Source organism: Trichomonas vaginalis, chromosome V (assembly GCF_026262505.1).
Source record: "Trichomonas vaginalis G3 chromosome V, whole genome shotgun sequence".
NCBI classification, from domain to species: Eukaryota; Parabasalia; order Trichomonadida; family Trichomonadidae; genus Trichomonas; species Trichomonas vaginalis.
The window spans coordinates 19,909,508-19,929,200 of NC_067207.1; the positions used below are offsets into that span (position 1 = coordinate 19,909,508).

Here is a 19,693-nt window from a genome sequence, read left to right on the forward strand (position 1 = left end):
AGGTCATCTATTGACATCTTTGAGTCACTGAATTTAAATATTTTAAAGCAATCGTCATTATCTAACATGCAATAGCTTTGAAGTTTTCATTCGAATATACATCTGCTTCATTAAATGTAAAACCTGACTTCTTTGCAGAGATGACTTTAAAATCTATTGAGTTTGTTTCAAAATTATATGCTATGCTAACTTCTGAAGGTAATGGATGTCCTTCCGCAGTCAGTTGTTCTCTCACTACCGTTTGAAGCTTTGTGTTAAAAACTTTCATGTCATCTCCTGTGTCTAGGTTCACATACACAGCAACAGGAAAACTATCTTGCTTCTTTGTTTCATCATTATACCTCAAAACATTAAAGTTCTTCAATAATATTGTTCTTCCTGCTGGAATACTTCGAACCTGTCTGATTTCAATAGCTTTCTCACCTCCTACATACTCTACCCAGTGCCTTGGATATTCATAAGTATACTGACTTTCTTGAATTTTGGTAGGTTTCATCATAACGTGTTCATAGTATATCTTTATACTCTTGTCAGTTAGACTCGGTGCTATGTTCTGAATATTTCTGACTTGCATTTTTAATGGAGATAAAATGAAGCATTTAATACATGACGTAGATGAAGACATGAATGAAACTACAGACAAACTTAACTCTTCTCTCATTCTTCCTTTCAGTAAGGACTATGAGTTCTGTTCAAATGGCGTTTATTTCTATTGTGGAAAGATGGGTTCAGGTAAGACATTTAATTTAATTCGTCATATACTCATAACAGAACGTTTAGGAAATGACTCATATTATGACCAAATCATTATATCAGCAACTTCAGACTCTATGGACTCAACAGCGAAAACATTTATGTCAAAAGTTCAAGCCTCTGTCGTTAAAGTTCCAGACAGTGAACTCATTGAATTTCTTCAACGTTACATTCGACGTAAGAGGAAATATTATGCCATCGTTGAATTTATACAGTCAGGAATGCAAAAGACTTCTGAGGAGATGGAAAGAATTATTGACAAACACCACTTACGTCAGTACTCAGGAGTTTACGATATGAAACGACTGACAAACTACATTCTATCAAAACTTTCAAAATACCCCTTCAAAAAATATCCTTCAAACACTCTGCTCGTTTGCGACGACTTCGCTGGTAAAGGTTTAGTGTCAAAACCAGACTCACCATTAGCTAATATCATTACTAAAGTCAGACATTACCACTTAACTGTAGCAATACTTATGCAAACATGGAGGTTTTTAGCTTTAAACATAAAACGTCTCATAACTGACTTCGTTATCTTTCAAGGTTTCTCACGTTATGATATTGAACTCATTTGGAAACAGTCAGGTATAACATTACCTTTTGAAGAAATTTGGGAAGCATATAAGTCTCTCATCTCTCCTCGTTCATACCTTGAGATTCATATCATGACTAATACCATTAAAGTCAAAAATATTCCATGGGAACGACCAACATTGTTTTAAAGTTTAACCTTCAATTGACTGATGGTAAACAAATTCCATGCATCTCTGTCGCCATTTCTGTTAATATTTTTGCTGTCATTCATATCATCCACTTCTCCATCCGTTAGCTTTTGAGGATATGCGTTAGAATAGCTGTTCTTAAATGAAGGCTTTTCACCTTTGAGAGCATAAACTCTATAACTTTCTGCATACTTTATGTTTGAACCTCCTGAGCCATCATTGACATAAATTTTTATAGGCTTCCACCCTTTGTTCATGTTCCTGCTTCTTCCCTTAGCTCTTTTGTTCAGTAGTTCTACATCTTTATACACAGCTCCTGTCTCAGTGAATTCAACAATATTTTCATTCGTTAGCTTTACATTCAAACCCTTGTCGAGTATATTGTTCATTTCATACATATAAAAGGTTTTTATTCTATATGAAATGAGAAGCAAATCCATCTTAGCTGGTGCCGTTAATGTTCCAATTGAACCAACATCAAATGTTGACTCACGAACGACAAACAATATTGTCATAAAGAACTATAGTTCAGAGTGTTTGAAAGAAAAAGAACCAGAACTGAAATCCGTGAATTTAAACTCAGCTTCAAACGCTAACGCTACATCAGATGTTAAGTTAGAGTATCCACCACTGGACCAAATTCTTTCAAGAGAAGCCAACGACAACCCTTACACAAATGTTCAAACAAATCCTTCAGATAACGTAGACCATTACCTTCTTCAGTTATACCAAACAATTTTACTCAAAGACGATAAGAAGCTTTTGACAAATCTTATAAGCAAGAACCAAATAATTCTAACAAAGGAGGACCTTGAAAATGTTATATCACGAATAACAGGGAAACAATGTGTCATTGACTATCTCGACCCTGAAATCGAATGCTGTGGTCAAACGCCACCATTCATGAAAATAGGTAACATCCGCATCATTGAAACACCAGGAACTACAGGAGTTGAGTTTAAGTATAAATATTCGAATGAATATACAAAACTTTCAACAGAATATAAACTTTGTTTGAAATATGTTTTAGTAAATTAAAGCAATTTGTAATATCTATCCAAAACTTCTTCAACAGTATCGAACTCATCTTCATAATGCAAACCTAATCTTATTGACTTGGTGCAGTTTTCACTAACACAATATAGCGCTTTGCGCTCGGCGCCTTTGACGCCTTTTTCTGTTCTCTTGACTGACATAACTAATTCATTTGTTTCATCAAACAGCAACAACCAAAGTTCATGACCTAATACATAACATTCATACTTTATATTTTTAGCTCTGAGTTCTCTTGTAAGCTGTTGCATTTAATATTTTCTAAAAAGTCAACTTCAACAGTCATTCGCACTGGTGCCTTCAGTTCTACAGGCTCGCCTTGAAAGTCAACAAGTCTGAATTGCATGTCTTTCAAATTATGAGGACTAATGCGAATCCATTTACCTAAATGAGTTGCTATGACAGGAACGTTTGGAATGAACATTGAATTGACTGCATAACAGAAAGACTTATATTCTACTGAACCTTTACTATTAACTCCTGAAATGCCTGTGACATTAGCTATTTTAGACTCAATGTACAAACAATTACCATAACATACGTATGGAACAGATTTCATCTCAATCGTTTTGTCAACACTTTTCAAAGGAAATGTCATATGGTATGCACCCAGAAGCAATTGAACTCTATGACTCATTCGTGTTATCTTAAACTCCTTTGCATAACTGAACTTCAAAACTCCTGCAATAAGTTTAACATTCATTAAGTTTTCTTCGTTATCCTTGTTTATTGTAGTATTTATGAGAGCATTTAACACTCCAGCTAATGTTTCCATCTTATATTCTACATTATTGTGAAATCTTATTTCGTGCTTCTTTCCATCTATTTCAAACTCCATGAAATCTGTTTCATCTGTTATGACAAAAGTTGCGATAGTATTGAAGTCAACAACTCTGAAAGCAAGTGCTTCATTCTGAAGACCTAAGTTTGTTTGTAGCTTTACTATTCCGTATTCGTTTGGGTCTGTACTTTGCAAATAGAACAACATTTTATTCTCATTAAAATATGACTATTGCTGCATATGCGTATGAAACAAATGAAGCAAGAAGAGCACATGAACTAGTAAACGAAAACTCAACTTTAACCATTGAAGGCAATGATTTAGTCATTGACGATGGAAAAACTAAAAAAGTCATTGATTTCGATACTTTTAACACTTATGACCCATTCATTACAACAAGCAAGGTTCCTATCATAAATGATGGAACGGTGCAATATATAAATTCTACAGTAGATGCCTCATTAGTGAAAGTACTGAATGTTCTCATTGAATTGTTAAAGAGCTTTCGATTTGACGACAACATTAAATGCTTAAAGAATTTAGTCATGAATGAGAAACAAATTCTTGGCGTTGCTGGTAGCAGTAATGATGTACACCTTATGACATTAGAATATTATAACGAACATAAAGATGAACTGAAAGGAGAGAAGGGTGACACCGGACCTCAAGGACCACAAGGAATACAAGGAATACAAGGAATACAAGGACCTCAAGGCGAAAACGGTTTGGATGGAAAGGATGGAAAGGATGGAAAAACTGCTAAATCATGGATATGGGACCTTATAAATACTGGTTTAACAGCTGCTTCATATGGAGTTCTTCAATACCAAATCGGAAAGATATGGGCAGTACTTGGTGAAGAAGTTTTAAATGACGTTAAAAATGCTTTGAACTTCATTTCAAATGGTTCGGATACTATTAAAACTTTATCTGGTTGGATGCAAGAAACAAGGAGTCAAATAGATACTGTAAGACGTATAGCAAACAATGCACGTACGGGATTGGATACTTTACGACAAGCACAAAATACACTAAAGGAAGCAAATGATATTCTTGGCTCAGTATCAGACATGCATGAAGATTGGCTTAAAGGTATTGACAAATCTTTAAAAAATCACAGTCAGTCTATTGCTGACTACAAGAAAAGTATAGATTTTTTACATAGTGCTATGGACGTACATGATGGAAGCATAAGGAACTTACTTAATGCTAACAATAACTTACCAGGAACTATTAAAGCATTTATAAAGTCCTTTGTAAAACCCGGTGCTCTAACATTTAGGTCTTTGAGAGCAAGAGCATTGAAGTCAAGAGATGCAGAAACTCCAACAGAAGGAACTGAAACAACAGAAACTCCAGAAGAACCACCAAAACCAACAGCTAATGAAATATTGTTCGAATATTTTCCAAGGTACTCTGTTCTCATTGCATACATTCAAGAAATACTTAAGAAAGCAGACTTGACTTTAGGAGATGATGAAAGTTCTGTATATCTTTCGTTCCAGTTTCAAATAGCAGAACTTTTGAGACAGATATGCTTAATGTATGACAACATCTCTGATTTCACAAGATATGATGACGACCATGACCCCGAACACGGTGAAGAAGAAGTTTTACAAACATCCATTAAGACAGGAAAGGTTTTAACACAAAGTCTCATTATTGACACCAAAGATGGCGAAGTGGACGTTCTTCAAGAGCTGAAGAAAAATACTTCTTCGGGAGGTGGTGGTAGGCATGAACTTGAAATAAATGAGATAGAAGAGAAATTAGCCGAAAAAGCAGATAAAGAACATAAACACAATATCTCCGATATAAATGAACTTCAAGCTACATTAAATAGTAAAGCGGACAAAAATGAACTTGACGCAATGAACAAAGTTTTGAAATCTCATAAACACAATATCTCCGATATAAATGAACTTCAAGCTACATTAAATAGTAAAGCGGACAAGAACCATGTTCATTATATAACTTCAGACGAACAGATTATAACGGACTACCATGGATATTTAACACGAAGTGATGAAGCGAAGACAAAAAATGTTAATGAAAGAAGATATAAATACATTCGTGCTAAAGGTTATGACATAAGCTGTACTGTACAGTATGATGTAGCTAAAGCACCAGAAGCATTTGGTTATACCGGTGAAATTTATGCCTCTACTTTCAATGTTAACGGTGTATTAGTTGAACCAAGATTTACTTTGAGAGTTAAGGCAAAAATAACGTTTGAAGATGCTATTAAAAGTAAAGCTGACAAAGTTGAACTCGAAGCAATGAACAAAGTTTTGAAATCTCATAAACACAACATCTCCGATATAAATGAACTTCAAGCTACATTAGACAGTAAAGCTGACAAGAACCATACACATAAATCCTTCACTACTGTTAGAGCAGACGACATAATATTGAACTTTGACCTTGGTTCAAGTGCACCATTAGAAAATCCAAGTACAAGCGTAAAAGATACTCTTAACAGTTTAGATAAGAGTTGCAGGAACATTGAAAGTCATGCCAGAAACTTTGAAGCATATGAACTACCAACAATGTTAGATAAGAAAGCAGATAAAACTTATGTGGATGCAGAACTAACAAAGAAATTTTCGAAACCAGATACAATGACATTTACAACAGAAATTATAAATGGTGAACCAGCAACTCCATTTGAATTTGTTAGAGGTCTTCAACCAGATACTTTTGAATTTTTCTTGGATAATTCTATTGAACTAACATTACATTATAAAAGTGGAACAAATGCAACATTTCATCCGGGAGATACATTCCAAATGGTATTTAATGACATAAGTTCTTTAGAATATGTTTATAGAGTTATGAGCATATATGATTTAATATATCCTATAGGAGCTGTTTATACGTCTATGAATCCAATAAATCCAAACACTTTATTTGGTGGTAGATGGTATGAAATAGTTGACAGTTTTCCATTCTACACTAATACGCAGTCAATGAAGATGGGAGGTTCAAAGAAAATAGGTATTGAAAACCTTCCTTCACATATGCATAGGTTCAGTGGAAGAACATCTGTGGAAGGAAACCATTCACATTCAATAACAAAAAGAGGTTATATAAATCTTGCAGCGGGTTCGAATAGACAGGGAATGAACAGATATGATATCTCAGATGACCCCAAAGATGTTAGCACAGGTATTTTCTGTGGAACTGCAGGAAATCATACACATGTTGTAGCTGGTATTACAGACCCAGCAGGTAATGGAAAAGATTATATGCCTCCTTATATAACAATGCACGCTTGGATACGAGTTGGTTAAAATCTTTAACTTTACATAAATGAGCTTGAAAGAAGTATTCGAACAACATCCATGGAGGTCATTTAAGAAGTTCAATGAAGCTGCAAAGAGTTGGGGATTTACTAACAGAGCTGAAGTGAAAAGTTCTTTGACAAAAATGTTGTACATCAAACAAAAATAAACCCTTACGACTACTTTTTACCAATTTACTCCAACACTCCTGACGCATACCAATTTGACACTCTCATTCAAAGCAGAAAAGGAGGACATAAACCATTCCTCATCTTCATAAATGTTAACACTCGTAAAGCATATGCATATCCAATGAAAAATAAAGGAACTCGTGAAGTGTTAAGAGTTTTACAAAAGTTTGTAGCAGAACATAACCCAAGTACTTTAACATCAGACCAAGACAGTGCATACCTCAGCAATGAAATCACAGAATTTCTCATTAAGCATAACATAACTCACTACACTACTGAAGACCATAACCATAACATACTCGGCATCATAAACCGCTTCATAAGGACTCTCAGAGATTTAAACCAAGAGCGAGACTTTACCGAAGAAACAATGAAACATTTTCTCGAAGTATATAATTCCTCAACACATTCTACAACAGGACATACACCAAATTCAATGACACAACAACAAGAAGAAAAGTATATACAAAAGAAACGAAGCCAAACACAAAATATCAGAAATTCAACACAATTTACCCTCATTCCTGGTACAAAAGTTCGTGTAGTTCTTGACGACAAACCGTTGACAAAGAAACGTTTAAGGTTAAGTCGAAATTATTATATTGTAGACTCTACGCAAGGTAATGGATATCTTATAAAAGCTGCCGACGACTCTATTGCGTTTTATCCTCGACATAAATTAGTCGAAAGTAGTAATGGCAAACTTGCTGAAACCATTGACGAAGCAAAGCGAGGAGTGGTTATTGAAATACTTGGCTATAACACAAACGATGACACTTATAAAGTAAGATATGAAGGAGGCGTTGAAGATGTTATACCATCTAAGAACTTGAGAGAGTCGAAGCCAACACATCTGGGACCATTAGAGCGGGAGTACTGGAAAGACAAAAATATGCCAGAAAGAATAAGAAAATTCTTCTAAACTTTTTCATTAGATGTAAATCAGACAAAAATATAATTTAGGTGAAGAGGTTAGATCTCACCTGTTTTTTCACCTCTTTTTTCACCCCGTGAATTTTCATGAATTTTCACAAAAGACCAAAAATAATGTTTAGGTGAAGAGGTGAGATCTCACCTGTTTTTTCACCTCTTTTTTCACCTCTTGAATTTTCATGAATTTTCCCGAAATAAAAAATAAAGTTAGTTTTATTTTTTTTATTTTTTTATTTTGTATAAAAGATATGATTTCAACAATCGGCACAACAACAATTCAAACAACAACAGCACCAAACTCGTTAGTCATGAATCCTACGTCAATGTTAGTAGAGATGAAAAACTTCATTCCTTCTTCATATACTTTCGAAACAAAAATCCAGAAGATAAAGCAAGAACTTTTAACAAGTAATTTAGACTGTAGTGCGAAAGATGAAGAAAATGAAGAATATCTTTATGAAATGCAGGACATTATTGACCATTTACCCAAATTGCCTGAAATCCAACAACAAAAACTCACTATTCCTGAATTCGACGAAATTGAAGTGAAACCAACTGACTCAGTAGAAATAAAGAAGTTCATACGTAAAGTAAATTATGAATTCCTTGGTTTTCATTGCAACCATAAGGTTATGGACAAAGATTGCGACATGGTATATAAAAACATTTCTGACATATATAAATCTGAGGAGTTTAAGACTTACGATAACTTTGTTTCATTAGTTGCAAAATGTGTTTGGGAAATAAGAGATAAAGATAGAAGAGGCAAAGTATGGAACGAACAAATAAGACCCGCTATGTTTGAGATGAAGAGAGCAATTGACGCCTTAGTTGTTTTAGCTGGTTTTATTTCAATGTATAACGCAAAAATGAACCCGCAATGTTCAAAATGTAAGGCAGCAATTAGGAAATATAACTACTCAGTCAAAGAGATAGAAAGAATGAGAAACGACTATGCAGACTTAAAGAAAGAAGCAGAAAAGCCAGCAGAAGATAAAATGAACATGTTAGAATTTCTGAACAAAAACTATCCAACAGCAGAAGATTTCCTTCTATCTGACGTCAAGAAGAAGTATAAAGAAACCTTCGGTATTGTTAAAACTTTTGACATACTGACAGAAGAAATAGAAGCTACGAAATTGTTTAGGATTTCAAATATACATCGTACAATTCATGTAAAACGCTTGTGAAAAAACTGGGGTGAAAAAAGAGGTGAAAAAACAGGTGAGATCTCACCTCTTCACCTAAATTATATTTTTGTTCAAAGCTTCCACGAGAGAAAAGATTCCTCATTCGCTAAGGATTCCAAAAATGAAAAAATCATTGATTTCGGCTGAGAAAAAACAGCAAAACCCTTCTTCCACGGGAACAAAGAAATAAAGAAGAAATAAAGTAAATTTTTTATTTATTCCCGTGGAAGATAGAGCACTTTTATGACACTTTTTATTCACGACAAACAAGACAAACAAAGAAAATAAGAAAATACGGCGCTGTCGCGGTTCGAACCACAGACTCTGACCCCTCCATAACACCACCTTAGACCACTGTGCTACGTAGCCTGTCGACATAAGATTTTATAAATTGCATATTTGACGTAAATTTATTTCCATCTAGCTTCCCACCGCATAAGATATTCATACGTGTTTGTAAGACATTCATTAAACTTCTTTTCTATTGCATCTAATCTTGCGTTATTTTTTTCAATAGCTTGTCTGTATTCTTCATCATCTCCAGCAGTGTTTGGGTCTTCACGTTTAAAATATTCATTGTTAACCAATTTTTTATCTACAAATTTTATTAGTGTTTGATTCACTTCGTTATGATAACGGTCATATTCTTTCAATACGTAAGTGAAGACAAAATGCGTCGTACCTTCAATCTTAAAGCTTAAAGAACTTTCAACACAGTTTTGAGGGTCTGTCAGTGCGTCAATGAGATAGTATTCGAAGTCAGTCAATAATCTTTTTAAAGTCATTTCATACAGGATAAAATTTAATGTTGTGAAGAAATAGTGTTTATCTCAGAAAAAATAACGCTAATTTTATTTTTATTTATTTTTTTATTTTGTATGTAAAGACAGTAATGACAACATCAGAGAACACAACAACAGTTATAGTCCATGAAGCAATAAATGAAGAATACGAGTACATACAATATAACAAACAGTTACGTCTCATTCGTTCAGTCAAAGATGACATGTACCAAATGCAAAGTATTTTGACAGCATGTTATGCTCCAGATACTAAACTTCCTAAAGACTGGTTTAGGAACCAAAGCACTATTGAACTATTAAATGAAGCACAGCGAGACATACTTTTTTCTGAAAACAGTGAAGAACAGCGAGTAGGTAAAAAACCCCAGTCGCCAAAACTCTATGAAAATCGTGAAAAATTGCCAAACGGTTTGAGAGGATATTATGTTCATAGACTTCTCGTAAATGTTGTAGCAATGTGGGCTTCACCTCGTTATGCTTGGTATGTTTGTAAACTTCTTGACGAAATTCACAGACAAGAACGCGAACAGATGGAAAAGAAACTTCAAGCAAAAGATGAAGTCATTGAATCCAAAGACAAAAGCATACAGAAAAGAATACCACGTTCAGTACCAAAAGGAAAGGAAAAGAGTTATAAGTATATGATTTACGCTGAAGAGATGGAAAATGAAGAAGACAGAGATATGGTTATGTTGCATTTAGTCAGAAGAAACAACAAAAGCTTTTATGACCTTGCTAAGATTTACAAATCTGACAGAAACTGGTTCTATCGTGAAAACTTACCGATTTCAATGACACCGAATGAGCAAATAAAGGAAATTGTCAAAAATACTCTTCCTCAAACACACTATGACATCAAAGGTTGCACAATACTTACATTCAAAGAAGACTTACCATTGTTAAAGGAAAAAATAACAGAGTATTTCGATAACTTCAAAGAGGAAGAATGAAAATCTAAGCTAATTTTATTTTTTTTTATAAAATTTTATCTCATATGAAAGAACATGAATTTAGAATATTCGGAACTCATGACAGAAGAGGAGAACGAACAGCATGTAAAAGATTATGCAAAATTTATGAAGACATACAAAGCATTTAAACAATATCTAAATGCTTCTAAAGATTATGCAAAATTTCTGAAGGTATATAAAGCTTATGAAAAAGCGTATGAAAAGTTTATACATTGGGGAATTGTTGTAAAATATCCATATGAAGACTAACCAAAAATATATTTTTGCTTAAATAGCTTCAGGGTCAATTTCTTCAACCATTTCACTTCCTTCGTCAATGTCAATTGAAGCTTCTTCAACCTTTGGTAAGAATTTCTGTATAACATCTTTGTTCGTTATTGTCTTCAGAGATGAAGGATAATATTTCACATTTGTTTCACCCTTCTTATATTCTTTCTGTTCGGAAAGATTCATAGCAATACTGAAGAAGTCAATGTTAGAGTTCTTTATGACAGTATAATGAGTATCTTTGACATTCACGAAGAAACTCTTTTGTTTCAAAACTACTGCTAACTCTTGTGAAGTATAACGTTTGCGGTCAATGACGATAGCTAATGGTCTGACATACTGACCAAACTTAGATTCTTTCACAAACTTCTTGTTAAAGATAATATTAACATTTGAAGCATTATTGAACTCATTCTTGATGGCAGTAGCGAGAGCATTGTATGAAAAGAACTTGCAATCTTGCATGTGTTTCATTAAAATAAAAATATTAAATTATTTTGAAAAATAACTTAAAAAAAATCTAATCTAATTTTTTCAAAAATATTTTTTTTATTTCCTACTAAAGATGTATCGGAAGTTGTCTAAGTTAGAACACTCGGAAATAAAACAACTTCTTACAGAAGCTAATATAGATGTTGCAAAGCATTACGCAACAAACAAAAAAGCACTCGCTGACTTCATTAAAGACTATAATGGTGCAATAAGTTATGATAGAATTCATGAGTTCATAAAGCCGCAACGCGGCGAGGACGAAGTCCATGCAATAGCATTTCCTTTAAATGACGTTGCTATTGACTTATATCATAGACGTTCAGTACCTCATGAAGTAAGAAGAGAGATGTTTGACATAACAAATGCGAACGTTGGTCATACTCGTAAAGCTCTTTCGCATGAAGTAAGAAGAGAAATGTTTGACATAACAAATGCGAACGTTGGTCATACTCGTAAAGCTCTTTCGCATGATGTTCGTCAAGAGATGTTTGACATAACAAATGCGAACGTTGGTGAAACAAGAAGAAGAGACGACACACTGAAACAACAGAGAAGAGAGATGTTTAAGAGCGCTATAGAACAAGTTCGCAAAGCTAACGATGTCATTCGTTCCATTGACGACAAACCAAAAGAAGGTGAGAGATGGTTAAAGAAAGATGAAGAGAATAGGAAGAGAAATGTGAAGTCAGGCAATAGACTCATTGACTTTAACATCGAAGCTTTAGATGAACCAAACAGAGACTACTTACACAAACATTTCGGTAAGGTTTTCATGAGACTCTTAGAGAAAATTAAAATAAACTCACAACAGAGATGGATGGTATGTTATAAACTTGGTGGAAAGTATGAATGTTCTACGTTAAACCTCAATAATATTGGAACATTACTACATCAGCTCTTGAAGGAGAACTTTATATCAGAGATAGAAGCAAATGCCGCAGGTATTGTTGAAATGCACTATGACTTCTTCTTGACAAACATAAAGAATCTTACCGAAATAAAGATGTATGATTTAACAGAATATGAAGGCTTAACGATGTCAGATGTAAAGAAAGGCAAACCAAAAAAGAGACCATATAGAGATGAAAGCACACTGACAAATGACCAGAAAGCCATTTTGGAAGCTCTTAAGCAAACAGGAAACCCAGCACTTATAGAAAGCTTTTGGAAAGATAATGGTGAAAAGAAGTTTTATAAGAAGAGAAGCGGTCAGTTCTGGAAGTATCTTTGCACATTACCTATAAATCTTGAACGCTACCAAATCTTCAATGAACTGAACAAAAGAACTGCAACACTTATGACAGAGGACAATTGTTTCGTTTATGCTTGCATTCAGGCTGGAGTAAATGAAGAAACTATTGACCACATGAGAGAAGTCATTCGTGTTAGAGACTTTCCTCAAAGTAAAGTACAAGAAATTTCTGACGCAACAGGTATATCATTTAATGTTACCATTGGTTATTTCAATGAGTCAAGACATAATGAAATAAAGAGATATATACCAAAAGAATGCGAAACTGTTAGAACTATTGACTTACTTCTTGTTGAAGACCACTACATGCTAAATGAAAGATTACCAATGACAACATACTTCATTCGAAACTATAAAGAAATTCTCAAAGCTTGTGGTGGAATGAACATTGAGAAACAGATGAAGATTTATACAAAGAGAGAAGATAAATATGTAGTTCGTTATGATAGAACAACACCGTTATGGGATGTTATGAAAACATTGTGGGAGTGCAAATATTTCGAACCTATTTCTTATGGAGAACTTTTCACATATACTACTGACTTATATAAACAGAACCTTGCACCATTTAAAGATTTGACATATGCTCCAAAGTATTGTGTACAACTGAAGAAGAAAGCAGAGTCAAAAGAAGTAAATAAAGCTAAATGTAAATTCATACCTGAGCACGTTTTCTTTGCTGACTTTGAGTGTAGTACGGATGGCTTTCATAAAGCTTTTAACATCTGTTATGACAGTGAAGATGGTTCAGTTAGTGAAAGCATTTGGGGTCAAAACTGTGCAACAGAATTTTTGGAAAGACTTCCTGACAAGAGTTTAATATATTTCCATAACCTCAGTTATGACATAAACTTCATCTTAAGACACATGACAGAAGTGAAAGGAACTCCCATCATTAAAGGTTCACGAACAATGCAAATAACTGGCTTATATAAAGGACGGGCAATTATTATAAAAGACTCTTACAGTGTTATAAATAAGAAGCTTAAACTATTTCCTGCTATGTTTAACTTACAAACAGGACCGAAAGAAGTATTTCCATATAACTACTACAGCAGTGTTTTGTTAGCAAATGACAACAGAACTGGTGTCATTTCTGAAGCATGTAAGTTTATCCATGATGCAGATACATTTATGAAGAACATAGATTCCATCAAAGGTTGCAGAATAGATGAAAACCACTTCGACTTAGAAAAATATAGCACGTTTTACTGCAAACAAGATGTAAGAATTTTAAGAGAAGGTTTTGTAAAGTTCCGCAATGACTTATTGAAAGAGTTTGATTTAAACGTTTATGACTACGTTAGTATTTGTTCTATTGCTAACAAATTGTTTGAAAACAGAGTATACTTCCCGAATGGAAATCTTTATGACCTCTCAAATAAACCAAGAGAATTTATTTCGAGATGCATTCAAGGTGGAAGATGTATGTTGTCAGATAACATGAAACAAAAGAGCAAAAAGAAACTCATTGCTGACTTCGACACTGTTTCATTATATCCTTCAGCTATAGCAAGACTTTATACTTTAGAAGGTATTCCAAAAGTATTGAAGGATGAGATGTTAAGCACAGAGTATCTCATGAGACATTTATTCGATGATGACCAAAAGGAACCCATTGGTGAAAAGTTTATGTCTGGCTTCTTTGTTCTCATTAAGATAACAGAGATTGGTATACCCAGACACTTTCATTTAATAGTTTGCGACCCTGAACTAAATCCAGAACTTAACGTTCCAAGAAGTTCAAACACTTGCTGTCTCATGTATGTTGACCATATAACATTACAAGACCTCATAAAATATCAAGGTGTCAAATGTGAAGTGTTGCAATACTATTAGATACTATTACGATGGAAACAGAGATATAGAGAATAAGAGATGAAGTAAAGAAGTTGTTTGAGTTAAGGTTAAAGTATAAGAAAGAAGAAAACCCCTTACAATGTTATATACGAAAACGATAAAAACGGTTTGACAGAAAAGTGACAACTTTACGTGTCAAAAATATAAAAAGTGATATTTTATTCATCATTATCTTCTTCATAATTTATTTCATATTCTTCGTCTTACCAACAAAAGATGGGAATGTGAACAATTGCGGGCAATTTTTAGCCATTTTGGCTTGGAACTAGAGCCTGCGAGGTACATGGATAGTATCAGTACCTCACAGGCTCTAGTTCTCTATATGGCGCCGAGAAATTTTGGTGAAATGTGTCGCATTTCACCAAAATTTTTTCGGCGCCATAGGATGAATTGGAGGGTGAAGATATTATTTCATACAATACTACTCTCACCCTCCAATTCCCAGCCAAAATGGCTAAAAATTGCCCGCAATGTGAACAATTGCGGGCAATTTTTAGCCATTTTGGCTTGGAACTAGAGCCTGCGAGGTACATGGATAGTATCAGTACCTCACAGGCTCTAGTTCTCTATATGGCGCCGAGAAATTTTGGTGAAATGTGGTCGCATTTCACCAAAATTTTTCGGCGCCATAGGATGAATTGGAGGGTGAGAGATATTATTTCATACAATACTACTCTCACCCTCCAATTCCAAGCCAAAATGGCTAAAAATTGCCCGCAATGTGAACAATTGCGGGCAATTTTTAGCCATTTTGGCTTGGAACTAGAGCCTGCGAGGTACATGGATAGTATCAGTACCTCACAGGCTCTAGTTCTCTATATGGCGCCGAGAAATTTTGGTGAAATGTGTCGCATTTCACCAAAATTTTTTCGGCGCCATAGGATGAATTGGAGGGTGAGAGATATTATTTCATACAATACTACTCTCACCCTCAATTTTAATTACTTAAACTCATTCTATTTTTTTGACATGTAAATGTCACTTTTACTGAGATCTGACACAATGTCAGATCTCTTTTTTTCGTATATAAGAACAAGAAATTATAAAACTCATTCTGAACAGCATTTATGGCAAAACTATTCTATCTCCTATTGAGTCAAAAATAACCATAGTAAATGACAAAGATGCTATAAGATATGCTATAAGAAATTACAACCATATAGTGAAGTTCGAAGGTTTGGATGGTTCAGATAAAACTATTTTCAAGCTAACGAAAAGCATTTGCAGACACTTTAACTTCTGTCCACTTGGTGTTAATATTCTGTCTATGTCAAAACGTATTATGAATGAAGTATTCTGTACTGCAGAGGACATGGGACTTCAAATCTTTTACCAGGATACCGACAGTATGCACTTATATAATGAAGACATCCCAAAGCTTGCAGCAGAGTTTAAGAAGAGATATGGTCGCGAACTTATAGGAAAGAACCTTGGTCAATTTCATAGCGACTTTGCAGAAATAACACCTGGAAAACAAAGTTTAGCTTATAAAAGTATTTTCTGTGGAAAGAAGACCTACATAGACTTACTCACTAACGATTTAAATGAAGTTGCATTTCACTGCAGAATGAAAGGCGTGAAGCAAGATGTTATTGCTTTAACCGCTAATGAAATGTTTCCTGAAGCTATACAATGCTATTACAATGAAGATAAGAACATTCACATACCTGTTGGAACATATGACAAAGACTCTGAGTTCAGTTTAATGAAACTTTACAAAGCACTTCATGATGGTCAAGAGATTGCATTCGACTTATGTAAGTCATGTCAACCTTGCTTTGCTGAAAAGTTCAACTTTTCAATAACGACTAAAACAAGCTTTATTCGTAAGTTGAAGTTCTGAGGTCATTTATTTTTGTCAGCAATGAGGTCATGAATGAGGTCATGAATGAGGTCATTCGTGATAAAAATAAAGCTAGCGTAGATTTTACAATACTGCGATGGTAGAGTTTAAGAGTTGTGCTTCAATGTAGAGACAGTCCTTATGGTCTGGAGGCAAGAACACTGGACATTTATGGTCATGAGTGGAGAACATGTCTATCCAAAACTCACGATTGAAGCCAGTTAATTTATAGTATTTAGGGTTAGGAAGTGGTGAAGTTCTTGTATGACCAATGAACTCATTTTCAACTCCTTTACTTAAGTTTGAATATAATATAGCTTGCTTTCTATCCCAAATGCCAGGTGTTACAATCTTTGAAAATTCATTTTTCCTCGGAAGCATTGCATCATAATTGAAAACATTCTTAAATCATCACTTGGTTCGGAGATTTGAAATCTTATACGTAATGGATTTTTTTTCTCTTTAGCGACTTCATTGAATGGTGAGAATACAATGAATTGACAGTCATGAGTTCCATCTTCATTTTCATTAAATTCATAATGAAAGTCTATAAGTTGTGGCTGACTACCTTCTTCTTTCAGTTGTGCAAGAAACTCACGTAAAGGCTGTAAAGTTTGTACTTCAATGTTGAACTTTTTCTCGAACATCTCATTAAATGAAATCATACATTGCAACAATGTTGTATCGTCTTTAAAGTATTTGTATATGTGAATGTTTTGGGCGCTTAAAGACTGTTCGTCATTTTCTATCTCGACTTGAAGTATAAAGTCAACCTTTCTGAAAGCACGTGTTATATACATAGATGTTATGCCAATGTACTTCTCTTCATTTATGTTCACAATCCAGTCTGTTGGAAACTTAAACGTTACTCTGTTCCCCTTTATTTTGACGTCAGGGTTTTCACTACTGAACGCAACAGATAAAGGTATTTGTCTATACATTTAGTTCGGATAAAAATAAACCATTTACTCTTTCTTTGCTTCAGCTTCTTCTCTAGCTTTCTTTGCCAGCAAACGTGGGTTCTTTTGTCTTCCAGCAGCTAATGCAGCAAGTTGTTTTTCACTAAGTTTTCTCTTTGGTCTCTCTGGCTTTTGTTCTTGTTTTTGTTCCTTCAGTTCGGATAAAATTTGCTCACGAATTTCTTTCTTCAATGCTTCAACATCTATGACACCTTGGGTCTTGTCCGTAGGGCTTGTCTGAGTCATTTGATTGCAGATAAAAAACAAAATTAAAACTTTAACCGATGTAAAATGAGCTTGTCAAAATCAGAGCGAGAGTCTATTATATTAAATGACGCAAGAGGAATACAACATCCTTTCTATTACGTAAGTCAGAGTAAAGATGGTAAAATATACGTAAGAAAAAGAAAGGTACCATTAGCGAATGCAGAGAGCGACAACATTAAGGTGCATGGCAAGGGTGAAGTCCATGAAGTCCATATAAAACCTTCTGTTCAAACTGAGCCACCAAAAGAACAAGAAGAAAAGAAGCCAGATGTACTTTCAATAACGAACCAAGAGCTTATTGCAAAGTTCGTGAATTTCATTGAAAAACAAACCGAGTCAAAGAACCCTGACCCGCCAGTGAAAGAAGTTGAGACAAAAGAGAATGTACAGTTCATTGAAAATGTCAAGAAACAACTTCCACCACGAATGCCAAGAAGAAGAGTGAGAATAATGAAGTAAATAGATATTTTTATCTGAAGTAAATACATGCAGAACGAACAGCTAAACGAATTTACTCCAGCAGAGCATATTCATCAGATTCGCTCATATTTCGATATCATAGACAATGCAGTTCAAATTGGTGACACTAATAGAAAATATTCTGACGCAAAGATTCCATCACAACCTGGAACTGCTAAAGATAACACATGGGTAACATTCAATCTCTCACCTCCTGGTGAAAATATGTTGGACCTTTACAATACATTCATTACGTATAAAATGGAAGGTCAATTTATTGTAGATAAAGAAATTGGTTCAGGTTCCAATAAAACAAACCCACCAGGATTTTGGATTGGTTTCGATGACGCTTTCTATGCAGTTGCTGGATATCAAATCCTTGCAAATGGTCGTATCGTATATTCTCAAGACAACGCAAGAGAAGAAGCATATATAACTTCAAACTCACAAACTACCGAACAAATAAAGAAAGTAGATGTTTTCTCAAAGACTCGACATGAAGATGTATGGAGTCATTCGGGAACATGCAGAACAGGACAAATTGTTAGTGGTCCAATTACAGCAGGAAAATCATTTGATTTTAAGCTTCGTTTAAGAATTCCTGTTAGAAAGTTTTTACCATTAGAAGCTATAAGATTTATTCCAGCTTTTGCAGGAAACATTCAGCTTAAAGTAAAGTTCAGTAGCGACGCCTTACAATGCACATCTATATCTGTAAATGATATCATTGCTTTCAATCCAACTCTTAAAGTTGCATTTGCTTCAGATTCAAATCCACCGACAAATAAATTTGTTCCATGGAATGAACCATTCACTATGATAACGAAGGCAGTAGAAGCTAGTGGAACAGTTACTATTACAACTGTAACCCAGCAACTATTTCGAACAAAGATGGATTTTAATGAATGTTTCATTCATCCAAAGTCATTCTCTTTAGACCCTAACATTTATACAGAACTTGTAGAACATTATACAAACGAGGCTTTATGTTTTCCTGTTAAAGTTATGGATTGGATTCCTATGGACGGTTCATTCTCAAAGAATACAGATAGTTCAAGTGCAACATTTACAGCAGCTTATACGCCTATTAATGTTAAAAGTATTTGGGCACTATTTAGAAAGAAAGACAACTATTATGTTAATTTTGAGAACCCTAAGTTTAAATATCTTCAGCTTTCCATGGGAGCTTATGGAAATATGCCTGCAGAACCTGAAAAATCATATGGACCTGTATTTTATGAAATGGTTGCGAACGCTTGCAATACAAACAATGATATGATTGGATTTAATGAAGATGTTATGAGGTCATTGGTGGATGATGGTAGTGTGGAACATAAATGGGATAGCTATGACAACACACATTTCTTATGTGGTTTTCCAACAGAAGTGGACTTTTGCTTCCAACAAGGTCAAACATCTACTGCTCCAATAACATACAAATTGTCTGTTAAAGGACCTATTGAACTAGCAACTGAAAACGTACCAAAGCCACTTATTGGATTTATGAGGGATTGTTGCTTTGCCATTCAGGTGCGTGCTAATGGCATCCCCATAATAAGATTAGATGACTATAACTTAGCCACGGACGACAGTGAGGAATAAAGGATGAA

General features: G+C 34.5%; 12 protein-coding genes and 1 pseudogene across 13 annotated transcripts, besides 5 other annotated features; 9 read left to right on the top strand and 4 right to left on the bottom strand.

The window, feature by feature from the left end:
* Positions 1-19,693: part of a mobile genetic element that runs on past both edges of the window.
* Positions 1,902-2,516, top strand: TVAGG3_0368190 (uncharacterized protein; the record flags this gene model as incomplete). The annotated part of the gene is made up of 1 exon (XM_051231661.1): positions 1,902-2,516. One exon carries the CDS (start codon positions 1,902-1,904, stop codon positions 2,514-2,516), a length of 615 nt encoding a protein of 204 aa, XP_051101391.1.
* Positions 3,537-5,179, top strand: TVAGG3_0368200 (organellar and viral DNA polymerase type B; the record flags this gene model as incomplete). Its single annotated transcript, XM_051231662.1, has 1 exon — positions 3,537-5,179. A coding segment is annotated over one exon (1,643 nt), but the record flags the coding sequence as incomplete, so codon positions are not given.
* Positions 5,592-6,470, top strand: TVAGG3_0368210 (keratin-associated protein family; the record flags this gene model as incomplete). The annotated part of the gene is made up of 1 exon (XM_051231663.1): positions 5,592-6,470. A coding segment is annotated over one exon (879 nt), but the record flags the coding sequence as incomplete, so codon positions are not given.
* Positions 6,625-7,554, top strand: TVAGG3_0368220 (annotated as a pseudogene). The gene has a single exon. A coding segment is annotated over exon 1 (930 nt).
* Positions 7,969-8,602, top strand: TVAGG3_0368230 (organellar and viral DNA polymerase type B; the record flags this gene model as incomplete). Its single annotated transcript, XM_051231664.1, has 1 exon — positions 7,969-8,602. A coding segment is annotated over one exon (634 nt), but the record flags the coding sequence as incomplete, so codon positions are not given.
* Positions 9,321-9,695, bottom strand: TVAGG3_0368240 (uncharacterized protein; the record flags this gene model as incomplete). The annotated part of the gene is made up of 1 exon (XM_051231665.1): positions 9,321-9,695. One exon carries the CDS (start codon positions 9,693-9,695, stop codon positions 9,321-9,323), a length of 375 nt encoding a protein of 124 aa, XP_051101395.1.
* On the top strand, positions 10,355-10,663 carry TVAGG3_0368250 (uncharacterized protein; the record flags this gene model as incomplete). The annotated part of the gene is made up of 1 exon (XM_051231666.1): positions 10,355-10,663. One exon carries the CDS (start codon positions 10,355-10,357, stop codon positions 10,661-10,663), a length of 309 nt encoding a protein of 102 aa, XP_051101396.1.
* Positions 10,952-11,425, bottom strand: TVAGG3_0368260 (uncharacterized protein; the record flags this gene model as incomplete). Its single annotated transcript, XM_051231667.1, has 1 exon — positions 10,952-11,425. One exon carries the CDS (start codon positions 11,423-11,425, stop codon positions 10,952-10,954), a length of 474 nt encoding a protein of 157 aa, XP_051101397.1.
* Positions 11,517-13,608, top strand: TVAGG3_0368270 (organellar and viral DNA polymerase type B; the record flags this gene model as incomplete). The annotated part of the gene is made up of 1 exon (XM_051231668.1): positions 11,517-13,608. A coding segment is annotated over one exon (2,092 nt), but the record flags the coding sequence as incomplete, so codon positions are not given.
* Positions 14,635-14,697: a mobile genetic element.
* Positions 14,818-14,925: a mobile genetic element.
* Positions 15,066-15,180: a mobile genetic element.
* Positions 15,315-15,422: a mobile genetic element.
* TVAGG3_0368320 (uncharacterized protein) lies at positions 16,760-17,339 on the bottom strand (the record flags this gene model as incomplete). Its single annotated transcript, XM_051231669.1, has 1 exon — positions 16,760-17,339. A coding segment is annotated over one exon (580 nt), but the record flags the coding sequence as incomplete, so codon positions are not given.
* Positions 17,364-17,603, bottom strand: TVAGG3_0368330 (uncharacterized protein; the record flags this gene model as incomplete). The annotated part of the gene is made up of 1 exon (XM_051231670.1): positions 17,364-17,603. The coding sequence occupies one exon, from the start codon at positions 17,601-17,603 to the stop codon at positions 17,364-17,366; it is 240 nt and encodes a 79-aa protein (XP_051101400.1).
* Positions 17,649-18,083, top strand: TVAGG3_0368340 (uncharacterized protein; the record flags this gene model as incomplete). The annotated part of the gene is made up of 1 exon (XM_051231671.1): positions 17,649-18,083. The coding sequence occupies one exon, from the start codon at positions 17,649-17,651 to the stop codon at positions 18,081-18,083; it is 435 nt and encodes a 144-aa protein (XP_051101401.1).
* TVAGG3_0368350 (uncharacterized protein) lies at positions 19,263-19,685 on the top strand (the record flags this gene model as incomplete). The annotated part of the gene is made up of 1 exon (XM_051231672.1): positions 19,263-19,685. The coding sequence occupies one exon, from the start codon at positions 19,263-19,265 to the stop codon at positions 19,683-19,685; it is 423 nt and encodes a 140-aa protein (XP_051101402.1).